The 14,567-nt window shown below is 43.3% G+C and overlaps 1 protein-coding gene across 1 annotated transcript in view; it reads right to left on the bottom strand.

The window, feature by feature from the left end:
- The window catches only part of Myh15 (myosin heavy chain 15), a 123,272-nt gene that overhangs the window by 11,419 nt on the left and 97,286 nt on the right, over window positions 1-14,567 (bottom strand). The window contains exons 35-38 of the mRNA XM_006989993.3: window positions 13,908-14,111; window positions 9,358-9,483; window positions 5,940-6,110; window positions 1,271-1,375 (exon numbers count right to left, since the gene is read on the bottom strand). Of these exons, the coding sequence (XP_006990055.3) occupies window positions 1,271-1,375; window positions 5,940-6,110; window positions 9,358-9,483; window positions 13,908-14,111 (606 nt within the window). The remainder of the gene's footprint in view (window positions 1-1,270; window positions 1,376-5,939; window positions 6,111-9,357; window positions 9,484-13,907; window positions 14,112-14,567) is intronic.

The raw sequence follows: 14,567 nt of genomic DNA, 5'->3' as shown, positions 1-14,567 counted from the left end.
GTTCCATAAATCTATGATGGTAACCAGTATCTACAACACAGTATAACCAATATACTATGGTAACCTACATACTGATAGTCTACAGTACCGTGTAGTTATGCCCTGAACCTATATATTCTCTCACCTAAGTAACTTCCGATTTTTTAAGAGCCATGAATAATAATGCCCTAAATATAAGGCATACCATATTTAAGGTGTACCATTTTTAGAGCATTTTTCTTTACCTTGTCTAGGTTTAGATGTGTTTATAAACAAGCATTTGACACCATGACACACTGTCTACAGATGGTGATCTGCTGCACAGGTTTAGTCTGAGAGCAACTTCACTGTGCATCAGGCTGCAGGAGCTGGCTTGGCAGTGCCCTGTTGATATGCACATTGCCACTGAATTGTCCTGTTTCCTTATGGCACCTCTCAGAATAGATACATGCCTTTAAGCAATGCATCAATATATACATTCCCAACTGTGTTCCAGGAGAATGCTGTGCACTGGAGCGGGGAACAGCCAACGGCCCTGTTATCAGAGACTCTGTGCCATTAAAAAGAAGAAGCAAGAAAAGCTGAATGCGATGGCACAGTCCCGCAGTCACCAGCACTCGGGAGGCTGGGGTAGCATGATTGCTGGAGTGCACAAGTTAAAGGCCAGCCTGGTTAGCTTAGCAAGGTTCCGACTCCACCACAGAGGGGGTGGGAGAAAGGAAAGGGAGCGTGTAGATGATGAAATAAGTCATTCATTTAGATGTGCATTGCTTAGGGGTAGGGAACTTGTCCACCTGCTTTCAATGTTTGCTTCAAGCCCATATTAATGTTCGTTTACAGGTTAGCTAAGGAAGACCACATTTAACTAATGATGTTCCCATCTGGTTCCAGGAACAAACCTCTCAAAAGAGTGGACCATATCCAATCCAGTTAGCATTCCGTGCAATCAGCTGGTGAGGTGGCCACCCTAACATCTACCAGTCACTTCACTTACATGTTGTTCTCACTCTGCCTCTCACACAAAAGCATCTTTCTGAAAGCGCCACTAACACTATGCATGGAAAAAAAACGAAGACGGCATAAATAGTTTTTCACTTCAACTGCACCTTGTTGGCTCTCACTATGAGCTCTGGAAATGGACAGAGCCAAGCCATGGATAGCCCAGACGGGGTGAAAAAATGTCCATTGCTCAGAGACAACTGCAATGTCCCAGAAGGTCATTTCAGGTTGGAGGTACACACTGCTGCAGGAGGAACCTAACCATGTCCCAGAAAGTGTTTTCCTGGAGTACCTGATAGGTCAGCTCTTTGATGCCTCGCTCCAGTCTGCGAGCTTCCCTCTGGGCCTCTGCACTGCGCCTGAGTTCGCCTTCCAGTTCCCCTTCCAGGTCCCGCACCTGTAACAGATCATGGCCTCAGTCCACATGCTGGTAACAAGGCTGCCATTCAGTTATCCAGTGGAGAATTTGCTGAAAGAGTGAACTAGTTAAGGGGAGGTATGTCCATTTTCTGTCTGGGAGTGACTAAATAGGAAAATCTTTCTGGTAAAAATCCATCACCCAAACCAAGGCTGTTAACCTATGTGAGCTCATATAAGTGTGGTTAAGACTCTTGGCAATGTGAGAGATTAATTCAAAGAGAGGATGTAAGCCTCTCTTCTTATACTGCAACATTGCAAAATCGTGTGTGTGTGTGTGTGTGTGTGTGTGTGTGTGTGTGTGTGTGTGTTCGTTCTGTGGGTGTATATGTATGTGTGTACGTGTTCTGTGTGTATGCTCTGTGTATGTGTGTATATGTGTGTCTGTGTAACACAGCTGTCTGTCAGTACAGACAGCAAGCTGCATGCAGCAGTGTTGAAGATTCTGTCCCACACACCCTGATCCTGAGCTTCTTTCTGCATGTTCCCCTCAGACTCTGGATCTTACCCTGAGCTCTGTCACATACATGTCACATGCAGGCCTACAGCTCTGCTTTGCAAGAGAAGTACAATAGGGAACTCCCTGTGTCGAATCATACAAGTAAAATTATCCTAACAGTCACTGAGAGACGTGCCTACTATTCAGCACACCCCAGTGCCAGAACAATGAAGAAAACATACCCACATCTCTCCCATGAATAAGCTTGCTTCCTCAGGAAGGGAAGCAAACTAAATAAAGTGGAATACCGTGTGTGGGAAGACCTAGGCAGGAAAGGGGCCAGAGCCTTGGTGTGGGAGGCTGTGAGCAGCTGCTTCTGCTGATGGGACATTCTCCCAGATATCCATGCATCACTCCCTGCCTTCTTGACCAAAATGCCACCTCTCCGTGAGGTCTGATCATCATTTTAGAACTGAGGCACAGGTGAGCTTCTTCAAGATGATTCCCCCTTCCTGCCATCACCTCATGCAGCTCCTTAAGCTAATCTATCTTCTTTGTTCCTCCAAAGGAAGGTGCAACAGGGCAAGTAGGTGAGCAGATGTACAACTTCCTTGTGGATAAACCATCAGTACATCCTCTGTGGACATCCTGGACATACATCCACTAGGGACCTGCTTAGTTACAACTGTAACATACAAGCCAACAGAAGTGTTTTTTTTTTTTAAAGGATGTATTTAAGGTGTTCTGTTTTGTTTTGAAATGTGATTAGAGTACCTCATGGTAAAAGGTGCCTTATTGAAGGGAATCCCTGTTGCCATATCTTCGCTTGTAATGACCTTGCAATATAATCCAAAGGAGTAATAATTACTGTGTGAGTGTGTCCCTCTAAAAGTCCAACATGTTTGAAACTTAAACCCCCAATTTTCATGTGTATTTGGAGGGGGAGCCTTTTGAAGGTAACTAAGATTAGATGAAGTCAAAAAAGTCAGACCACTCCCCCTCCCAGGGTGACTAATGACTTTAGTAAGAGACCTTGTTTGCTGTGTCTTGCCACGTGATGCCCCCTACCTGCTGTGACAAGAAGGCCCTGATTAGAAACTAATTAGATGCCAGCACCATGCTATTGGACACTAAGAGTAGAGCCAAATAAAATTTTGGTCTTCATAAATCATCTTATCTCAGGTACTTTGTTACAGGACAGAAACTTCATGAAAACAATGATATTCTAATTACACTTTTAAGTCTATAACTTCTCAGTATCACCTGATACCAGATCACTGCTAGGTGTCATTGGTTCTAGATCATAACAGTGAACAAATGGTAATTATGAATATGGTGGTTTGAATAAAAATGGTCCCCATAGGCTCATAGGAAGTGACACTACTAGGAGGTGTGGCCTTGTTGGAGTGGGTGTGGCCTTGTTGGAGGAAGTGTGTCACTGGGGGTGGACTTGAAGTTTCAGAAGCTCAAACCAGGAGCATTGTCACTCTCTCTTCCTGCTGCCTGCTGATCCAGATGTGGAACTCTTTTTTTTTTTTTTACTTTCAGATCCACTTTTTTTTTTTTTTTTTTTTTTTTTGGTTTTTTTCGAGACAGGGTTTCTCTGTGTAGCTTTGCGCCTTTCCTGGAGCTCACTTGGTAGCCCAGGCTGGCCTCGAACTCACAGCGATCCGCCTGGCTCTGCCTCCCGAGTGCTGGGATTAAAGGCGTGCGCCACCACCGCCCGGCCTCAGATCCACTTTTATTTTTTTCCTCCTCACTTACAGAACTTCTCACACATTTCTTGCAGCTAAAGTCACTTGATGTTGGCGAGTTGTGTTCAAAGTCACAGTGTGCCCATAGGAGTAGGGCCTCTCCACAGAATAAATGTTGTGCTGTCTCCATTTTGTATCAGCTGGACCTGCCCTTCTAGGAATATGAGGCCACCTTGGAGGAGGTGGTGTGGTACACACACTGGGATGACATCATAACATGCTTCCAGATCATAGTGTTCAGTGTCCTCTGAAGTAACTGCCTGCTGCCTCTGCTGCCTTTTGAACCAGTGTACGGTCGCCAGATAGGGACCAGTGAGCTCCCAATTCCAAACATGCAGAGTGGGGGGTCTCGTCTTCTGTGTGTAATTGCCAAACGTCTAAAGCTTAATGTGCTGTGCTCTGTAAATATTTTATGGATTTAACACTGATAACTCATATTTTGATGCCATCCAAGTTTTAGGGATAAAATGGATGAACGTGACAAGTTTTGGGGACGAGTTGTGTTCAGATGTAGAACTCTTAATTCCTTCTCCGGCAGCATGTCTGCCTGCATGCTTCCATGCTTCCTGCCATGACAACAGTGAACTAAACCTTTGAACCTATAAGCCAGCCCCAATGAAATGTTTTCCTTTATAAGAGTGGCCCTGGTGGTCATGGCATCTCTTCACAGCAATAAAACCCTAACTAAAACAATGAAATAAAATAATATCCTGTAACACTAAATGGGTAATGGAAATACCATTATAATTCATGTACCTTTTAAAGGGATCAACACATTTAAGTGCTTTTCCTCTTGGAATAAAATCATGGTTCCTATATATACTATTGAAATAATATCATATTCATCTTATTACTATTTTAAGTTGTTAATTTGTTTCTTCGGGGATGCAGATCCTGAGAGGCTACCCATGCTCCAAAGGATGGCTCACACTCATATACATTTAAGCAACATTAAATGGATTCAGTGGGGATTTAAGAGAGAGAGAGAGAGAGAGAGAGAGAGAGAGAGAGAGAGAGAGAGAGAGAGAGCGAGAGAGAGAGAGCACATATATAATGTTGATAAGGAAAAGTGGTGGGCAGATAGGGAGGAATTGGAAGGAAGGAGATGAGGTAGATTTGATGAAACACATTATTTTATGTATGCATAAATATTAAATGAAAAAAAGTATTTTGGAACAAGACATGCAGTTTGCTTTTTTGCCTTGTTTTGGTTTGTGAGCTTCGCTTGTTTGTCTTTAAGACATATTCCATAGGGGTTGTACTAAAAGGTATTATGCTAAAGGTCACTGGGAATAATTCTTTATATTTATTTTATGCTTGATATATATCTAGCTGTTTTTCTATTAGTATTACATTTTAAGGATGGATGGGTTGAATTAAACTTGGTTTTTCTTTTATTTGAAACATATAAAAAGCTACATGATTTTTCCATCAAAACACCTAAAAAGTGCATTTCAAAGATCTAACTTCCATCTCTTTGTTCTCTACCTTGAGCTAGTAAATTTTTTATTAGTGTTTATCCTATTACTATTTTTTGACAAAATAATCTTTCATGAGCAGATTATCAACACTTTGTAACACTTGCTTTCATTATCGTCACATTATTACTCATAATCTCCAGAACATATTCCTGAGACCTTCCTCGTTTCTTTTTAATCAACTGTTTGGATAGAACATGGGTTTATATTGGTATTTCACTGTATGAATGTTCCAGAAATGTGCAAAAGTAGATATAACACTTTTCAGAGGCCCCTGTGAACCATTAATTCCCAGCAGAACATTTTTTTTCAACTTTTGTGAAGTTTACTGTATTCATATACATAGTCATTAAAATTGATGCAGGAATTTTTAAAAATCCCATTTTTAAGGTAGTTTTAGTAAATGCTATGTAGTTCCTGTAAGGTAGACTCCACATCATTTGTATCAGACTTTGTTATATCTGCACTGAGTCTTTCTGGGTCATGAATGTGTTTCATCTCTCCTTTCTTTAGCTGTTAGGAAACAGGCATTCTCTTTAAAGAAAATGACAGGAACATTGTCCCAGAAGCAAGAGACTGCAAAGGTGTGTTTAGAAAGAGTGGGCTGTCTGTCCCCTCTGCATAGAGCCTAGAATGGGTCTAGTGAGTGGGAGAAGACGTTTTCTCATCCATCAGTAAAAGGGAAGACAACTTTCATCCAGACCCAAGAAAGTCGTATTGGCTGGCCCAAGGTCAAACAATAATGTATTCAGATCAGACCCTTTCAGAATCTGCAAGTGCCATTAAACCAAGTGATGAGGTGTGATGTTCCGGGACATTAGGGACTTGAACAGAGAGTGTTAGGCCCTCACGATTACCCAAGCAAACTCCTACCCTGGATTCCAGTTTCTGGATTTGCTTTTTGCTCCCCAGCACAGCTGTCTGTTCTGCTTCATCCAGCCTTTTCTGCAAGTCTTTAATTGTCTGGTCCATGTTCTTCCTCATCTTCTCCAAGTGAGCACTAGTGTCTTGTTCTTTCTTCAGTTCTTCCAATGTGTTGGCTGCCTAAGAAAGGAGGCAAAAGAGACTGAAGAGATGGCTCAGTGGTTAGGGTACTCGCTGTTCTTGATCTGACCCAGGCTTGGTCCCTAGAACCCATACTGGAGAGCTTCAGCTTCAGCAGATATATTGCCATCTTCTGGCCTCTGGAGCACCAGACACACATGTGGTTCACACACATGCATGCAAAGATTCATACACATAAAATAAAGACATATAAATCCTTTAAAATGAAGAAGAGAGATGGAAGGAAAGTGACTTAGATAATCCTGTAGGCAGCTGATCATATTCCAGTGAGCTTTGGTTCCTGACCTCATAGGGGAAGGGGGTATATGCTTGACTTCTGTATATTTAATCTCTTTCCACTCTGCTCTCTCTAATCCCTGATTTCCCTTGGGTTTTGATCAAATCAGCCAGTAGACATTGAAGCAGCCACATGGGGTGATTATTGATGGAAAAAAAGCCTAAAACAAAGTGTCGTGTATACAAGACAGAACACATCTTGAAAGCAAGATGACTGTGTGAATGGCTTTTAACTGAATAAAGTATGGGGAAATATCTGTAACTGAGTAAAATAACTGCTGTCATGTAAGGCATCAGAAAAATGTAGTAAAATACCTATAAAAGTATGTATCTTCTGATTTACTACTGTATACACATTCAGGCTCCAAGAATTTGATAGCATCAGACACGCTCTATACAAATAATCTGACACAAAGAAGGTAAGCTATGAAACCTACTTTGGGTTTTAACCCTATGTACAATGACTTGGCTTCTCAGTACAATTCAAGCTGATTCCTCTTCTTGTGTGCTTAGTCCAAGAATAGATCTTTCTATCTGGTTGCCACTATGCATGGTTTCCATATGGTGATACTGGGAGCTAAGATCTTTAAGAACAGCCACCTAATGGGATAGCCTTAGACCAACCGGGGATGTCTCAAAAGGAATGGTTAGAACCCATGCTCTCTGATTTCCGACAGCCTTAGAGCTCGTTCCCACTTGTGTTCTCTCCAGTGCAATACCATCCACCATGAAGTCCTCACCATAGCAGGGTTAGCACGATGCCTTTTAAACTCACAGCACCACAAGCTAAACAAGCCTCTTTGCTCTAGAAAGCTATCCAACTTCAGAAATTTTCTATAATAACAAGAAGTCATGACGAAAATAGGAAACCGACATGTCTATCAGTTACTTTCTTGTTGCTGTGAATGTTTGACAGGAACAATTGTTACGGGGTGAAGGATTTTCATGGCTCATGGCTCAGGGGAAACAGATCCACCTGGTGGGAAGACGTGGGGGCAGGAACAGCTTGCAGCTGTGACACTGTTAGACGGTGGGAAAACCCTTCTGGGCAAGCAAGCAGACTCTCTGGCCTGGGTGGAGGCTTAACATTCTATCTAGGTGGAGGCATCAGTCACTCGGCCTAGCGAAGAACCCCTGGGAAAGAGGGTTTACCTTAAACTACAATGAAGAAGAGATGGGCAGGATAATTTTTCCTTTAATGAGATACCACACTTTTTGTTCTCGGACTCCTGGCTCCTTGGCAATAGCTTACCACACCATAGATGTGTAACTTCATACACCTGCTCATTTTACTGAATTACCCAGAAAAAAACATGTCATTTTCCCTTTTCTTCTTTCTATCCTTTTTTCTAAGCATGCTTTCCTTAACACTTTGGGTTTCCCCAAAATGGTGGACGTTCGTACTCTTTCTTAATGCCTCCCTCCCTGTGCCCTGGCCACTTGTCTGTCACATGTCTGAGCTCCAGGCCAGCTTAAATGGTGTGGCTTTTTCCATCCATCATCCTCCATTCGCCACCCCTGGATAACAGTTGAAGTTTACAGCTAGCTTGTCCTGGGTTTTTTCTCTCAAACTCTGAGATTAAGAACCCCAAAAGGGGATGGAAATATCCCTGCATCAGCAGCAGTAACATGACAAGGCTGGTTACATCACTTTGGCAGTCAGGAAGCATCAAGATTGTCCAGGACACTCATCTCCCAGGGACCCACTTACTCCAGCTAGGCCTTGCTTCCTAAAGGTTCCCAACATCCCAAAATAACACCGTTGGCTCGAACATTGGTTCGAACCCATTGTTCGAACACATAAGCCAATGGGAGACATTCCATGTTCAAACATTAACTTTCCTAAGAAGTAGGACCATTACTATCACTGTTTATGTAAAATCTAGATGAAAGCCCTGTCTCCTCAGTTCTCACAACATTGTAAACATGAGGACTAGCTTCCTTTCATAAAGCAGGGATGTGATGCTGCATATAGCCACACATTTGACAGACTCCTGAAAAGCCCTCAAAAGATAAGCAGAGGCTGAAATCATGCTCAGGCCTACGTAACAAGTCATGAGACGTCCAGTCCCAGGCCCTGAACACACAACCTTCACTTTTTCTCCATTAATAACTTTTTCTCAATAGTACTATTCACTTGCTATGCCTTTTTTTATATATATTTTTACTTTTATGTGCATTTGTGGTTTTGCCATGGGTGTCGAGGTACCCTGAAACTGGACTTACAGACAGGTGTGAGCTGCCATGTGGGTGCTGGGAATTGAACTCAGGTCCTCTGGAAGAAGAGTCAGCACTCTTAACCCCTAAGCCATCTCTCCAGCCCCCCCCCCTTTTTTTGCTATGCCTTTTAATAGAAGCGTAGCATCTGCTCATAGTGGGTGAATGAGATTCGCAACTTGTTGAGATTGGCAACTAACCCTGAACTAAGTGCCATCTAGGAAAATGCCACCATCAAAAATTTTAGTTTACCAATAAAGCAGGCTCACCAGTCCCAAGCATTGCCTTCCCAGTCTAGTTTTGCTACCCCAGTAATAGTATGGATTGTAAACCATAAGTGGTTTGACTGCTCTTCTCATGATCAGCATAAAACCATTACATACCCAAGAAAAATGAAAATTTGTAAGGAAGCACAGGAAGAATTCTTTCTAGACACCAGTTATACTGATTCACAACTGAAAAAAAAATAGCTAACCTTAAAAAGACTCTTGTTTTCAGAGGATCTGGCTTTTAGACATTCAGTCACTCCTTCTCATTGTCAAGGTGGGGGTTAGAAGACAACAGCCAGTTGGCCTAAGTGTTCTGGCTAATGGGGAAGCCACAGGTCAGCTAACCTCCTCCTGATTGTATGAGGATCAATGAAATCCATGTGGGCTGCAGCAGGTCTCGCCTTTGGGCTATAGCGCTAGTGAACTCTGGAGGACAGAAGTGAGCAGACAGTCAACAGGCCCACCTCAGCAGCTGTCTTGCTGGCCTCTTCTTCTGCCCTTTGACACCTCTGCAACAGCTCTCCAGCTTCCTTCTGCATCTGGGCAACATCAGCCTCCAGTTTCTTCTTCTGGCTGAGGAGACCTGTGTTCTAAGGAAGAATAGCATTCCAGTTAGGCAACCAGAGACCAGCAATGCACAGGCAAGTAGCTCTGGGTAGGAGCTATTTATCATCATCAGCCATATGCAGTTAAGTAAGAATTCCAGCCCCAGGTGGTGGTTTGGGCACAAAAAGCAATCAAACGAAGGGGTTTCATTTAGAACAGCAATTCTCAACCTGTGGGTCTCGACCCCTATGTGGATAAACCTTTTTCACAGAGGTTGCCTAAGACCCATCCTGTGTATCAGATATTCACATTATGATTATAACAGTAGCAAAATTACAATTATGAAGCAGCAATGAAAATAATCTTATAGTTGGGGGGTCACCACAAGATGAGGAACTGTATTAAAGGGCTGCAGCATCAGAAAGGTTGAGAACCACTGCCAGGAGAAAAGAGACAGAATCCTGAATCAGAATGGGTCATTTCAAATAATCCAAAGCCAGAATATGGGTTTAGTTTTTAACTTATCGAGGAATGCTTTTCTGCTTTTTCAGTGTGATAGAAAGAAATGTCCCAGAGCAGAAGTCAGAGTCACCTGCAGCCACCTGGAGGATTCCAGCATGCTGCTGCAGGAAGAAAATGGATTCCCCTCTTTGCCCACCTGCCTTCCTGTCTTACTCTGCAGTGAGGAGGAGGAGGAGGTGGAGGGAAACAGAGGACATAAAGCCAGCCCCAGCCCCTAGGACACCATTAAAGGGAGGCCTTTGTGATCTGTAGCCACGCTGCCCCAGTTTCTTCCTGATTGTCACACTGGAGGCCGAGGCCCCTTTGCTACATCTGCCCTGTGTTTGAAGCGAGGCTTTTGTGAGCGTGTGAAACCTCAGCACAAAGAGCGTGTGTAGAAAGCACGGGCTTCCCACTTTTCATTTCTCCTTTCATTTCGTCCTTTCTCATCATCCTTTCACTTTTCCTCCAGTTATCGCCTTTCTCAGGCAGATTAAGCCTTGAACAAAGAAGGAAGGTAGCCCAGGCTCACAGATTCTGCCTGCCTCCCACAGCACCATCAAGAATGCCTCTCTCCATCCTGTGGAGGGGCAGGCCCTGTGCTCTGCAGGATTTCCAGTGCCTTCAGTGTGGTGGGGGGAAATGAAGTGTATTTTCCTGAAGTATCTTATGGGTTCTCCCTGCACATAACTCCGTAGGAGGTCTCTCAGGGTGGAGGATGGTACAAGTCTAAACACTGATTCGATTGTGTAGCAATCGCTTCAACTTTCCTAAGGAGATGACAATTAACCTTTCTGCAGGTTTAATGCCTCCATGTCTCCCTGCTCCCATTTTTAGAAGGAGGAAAGTTAAGGTATTAGGTGCAGAGGATCATTTGTGTGAGTTGTACTCAGATGTCTGTTCAAAGCAAGAGGTCTTTAAGAGGAGTGCATGTCTCCTAGATGAATGCTGGACACAGGGGCAGCACCTGAGAGTCTATTGAGCCTGCATCTGCTGCAGAGATGAGGATCTTGTAGGGTAGTGTGAGATCCAAGGATTGGAATGCTCGTGTTAATGACTCTTAAGTTTCAGAAACTGCCCTACAGTCCAAGGCATCATTAACTAAGAGTCCTAGTTTACTTCTCTATTACTGTGATAAAACACTGACCAACTTGGGGAGGTAAAATTTTATTTCAGCTTATACTGTCAATCACCAAGAAAAGTCCAGGCAACCTAGAGGCAGGATCTGATGCAGAGACAATGCATGAGTGGTGCTTGCAGGCTATGGCTTGTTGAGTCTGCTTTCTTATACAACCAGGACCACCTGCCTAGACCCACAATGGGATGGGCCCTGTTATTAATCAAGAAAATGCCCCACAGACTTGCTTACAGGCCAATCAAATGGAGGCAATTTCTTAACTAAGGTTTCCTCTTTCCAGCTGACTTCAGTTTGTGTCAAGTTGAAAAAAAAATGAAGCAGCATACTACAATACACTGTTCTATGTTCCTCCCTCAAAACCATATCCTGCTGTTCTCGCTCGCTCTCTCTCTTTCCCTCCTCCCCTCCCTCTCTTCCCACCTCTGTCTTCACATTGGGACATACAGTACATTATCAGTTACAGCATGCATGTCAAGTGACTTGTCAGCAGTAGTTAGTATGCATGGCAGACAATGTGCTGTGGATTATGCCCATTATTAATAATAATAAAGAAAACTGATTGGCCAACAGCAGGACAAGAAGAGAGTAGTGAGACAGCCTGACACAGAAAGAAAGATGGGAGGAAGAAGAACAGAGTCAGGAGAGTTGGGGGAGATGCAATCCAGCTGCTGGAGAAGCAAGATGTGTAGAAAATGAGGTAACAAGCCATGAGCCACATTGCAAAGCATAAAATAAATATAGGTTAATATAAGTATAGGAGTTAGCTAGTAACAAGACTGAGCTACTGGCCGAGCATTTATAATTAATATAAGCCTATGTGTGGTAAGTTGGGAAGTGGCTACTGGGTATTTGGGAATGGGCAGTCAGGACAGGAAACATCCAATTACAACAATGGGTAATATATTTTCAAGAAAATGATCCAGTATGCCACATTTCATTAAGATAAACCTTAATGGAAAAAGAACTTGTTATGGTTTTGGTTTGGGTTTTGGTTTTCTCTGTTGCAAATGGGTTGAACACTCAAGGCAAGTGTTCTACACTGACCAATACACACAAAGGCATGTGTTGAAATGAGTTAACCTGTTAATAATTATGCATACCCTACAACATAATTGTTCCTGATCCACAGCAACCAGAAAGATGATGTCATTTCAAGAATTTACTGTAGACACAGAGTAATTGTAACACCTTGTGGCAGGTACAGCTCTGATTTACTCATTTCCCAGTGAGGGTACTACTGACATTCTGGGAACAGCAGGAATACTTTTGTGATATGAAACATAGGGTACTTCAAAGGAGGTCTCTGGACCCTGCCCAGAAAAATGCTAATGGCACCTCCCAGTCACTATGACAACTAAGATGACCCAAGATATTTTCAACACTCCCAAGAGTGGCAAACTGACTTCAGAGGCTTTAATCTATCCTTCTCAATGGTCACCGGAGTAAACTTTCCAAAGTGTGCATCTAACAACTTCACCCCCAGCTGCTCACAATTCTTCAGTGGCTCCAATTATCTGCTGATCAAATTCAAGCTCCACTAGTCTCACACTCAAGGTCCTGGTACCTTAAGCCTACCTGTCTCTTAACATTATTTCTTCTCATCTCTCCTAACTGCACTGTCTTCTACTATATGAGTTTACCTTAAATTCCAAATTCTCCAACTTCATCCACTTCCTTACTTTTTCTTTCCACCACCTTGTCCCACTTCTTCCATGTCTTTCATGACTAGGAAGAAAACTACTATGTCCCTGCCCGACCTATTTAGGATTATTTGGGCATCCTGCAGAGTCATATGTCCTCTATAGTACTTCTAACAGTACGGTATGGTTGTTTACTTCTATCTCCCCTCTTTGGGGACAGTGAGGGCATTATTTGTACATGTATCTAAGCTATTGCATGTGCATGTGCCCTAAAAATATTCAGTGCTTGACACACTTGCTATAGGCATTTGTCACTGTCATTGTGGCTTCTTCTGCTTTCAGAAAAATGATCTAGGAATAATCCTGCTCATCACCACTTGCACAACCTTACAGGGGAAGCCAGAAGAGTGAGAGAAGCTAATAAGGTTGTGAAAGATTCCCAGAATGCTGGGAATCTAGTCACTGAGAGGGAACAAGGGAACAAGGTAGCAAGCAGATAATTTTAGACCAATAAGAAATGTTTCTCTCTCCTCTGCCATCTTGGCTGTGAATGTCCTGACAGTCCATTCTTGAAGCAGAAAGCTTAGCGTTACAGTTGCACGGCACTCCCCACCATGCGCACAGAAGCATATGTTGAACCCTGAAGCCCTAGTTTTGCAGAATACAAGCTTATTTAGAAATAAAGCTTTAAATGAGGTAATCAAGTTGATGCTGGGTCATTAAGGTGGGCCATAATCCCATATGGTGTATCCTTATATAAAGGAGAAATCTGGACAGAGACACACTCACAGAAGAACAAGACAAAAGCAGAATGCATATGAGGGCTAGGAACTGAAACAGGGCATCAATAGAAGGCATGTCAGGAAACCGTCAGAAGCACAGAGAACCTGAGAACCTGAGTCTTCTGTGAGTTTCAGCAGGAGCACGGCTCTTGCAATACCTAGATGTGGATAGCTAGCACCTAGGACTGTGAAAAAATAAACTTGTTTAAAGACATCTGTTGGTGGCGCTTTGTTACAGCTACTCTGGGAACCTAATGCTTGGGATGAAAGGTGTAACGGTCTTGTGCATCTAGTGCCACACCTAAGACTTGACATGGCCACCATACAGATCCTTAGCCGGTCCCGGGATGTGAACTGCTTCCTTCAACCAACTGACCCAGCTAATAGAGAAGATGAACGTGTGCTACCTGGGTGTGGAAAAGATTGATTCTTTCTGTGGCTTCCAGGAGCTCTTTTTCTGCCAGCTTGCGCCCTCGCTCTGTCTGCTCTTGCAAAGACCTCAGTTCTTCTAGTTCAGACTGAAGAAGACTGTTGCGATGCTCAGCCAGAGCCACCTGTTCCTTCAGGTCCTTGTTCTGGTACGTGCTGTCATCCAGCTGCTGTTGGAGCTCCTGCAAGAGAAAACCCGGGCCTGAGGCATGGATCCCTCTAAGTTCTACTGTTAGCAGGGGAAGCGGGGAGCACCACGATGCAGAGACAAGGTTCCAAGTTCTTGATCTCATAAGTAAAAGGCTTTCCAAGCCGACCCTGGGAGGTAGCTCAAGGACAGTTTACTGAAGTCAAAGAGAGAAAGTGTCTTGAGCAACAGGGCAGGAAGCTGTTGCCAGGAGGAAAGGGACAGAGAGGAAGCCAGAAAGTTAAACCCTCTGCATTAGAAATCAGACAGCAAGCAAGACCAGCTACTGTCCTGAGGGGTATGTAGTGATGGCTCACTACGGAGTCAGTTATTCCTCCTCTTTCCTTATCTTGTTCTTAATTTCTGTCTTATTTCTTCTAGCCTGGTGGCTTATGTTAGACTTTAGGTTATAAAACACAATTTTCTTTAGAGCAGGAGAGAATTTACCTCC

The sequence above is a fragment of the Peromyscus maniculatus genome, chromosome 12 (genome assembly GCF_049852395.1).
Source record: "Peromyscus maniculatus bairdii isolate BWxNUB_F1_BW_parent chromosome 12, HU_Pman_BW_mat_3.1, whole genome shotgun sequence".
Lineage (NCBI taxonomy): Eukaryota > Metazoa > Chordata > Mammalia > Rodentia > Cricetidae > Peromyscus > Peromyscus maniculatus.
The sequence above is the reverse complement of the archived record's forward strand: the minus strand, read 5'-3'. Positions and strand labels throughout refer to the sequence as shown.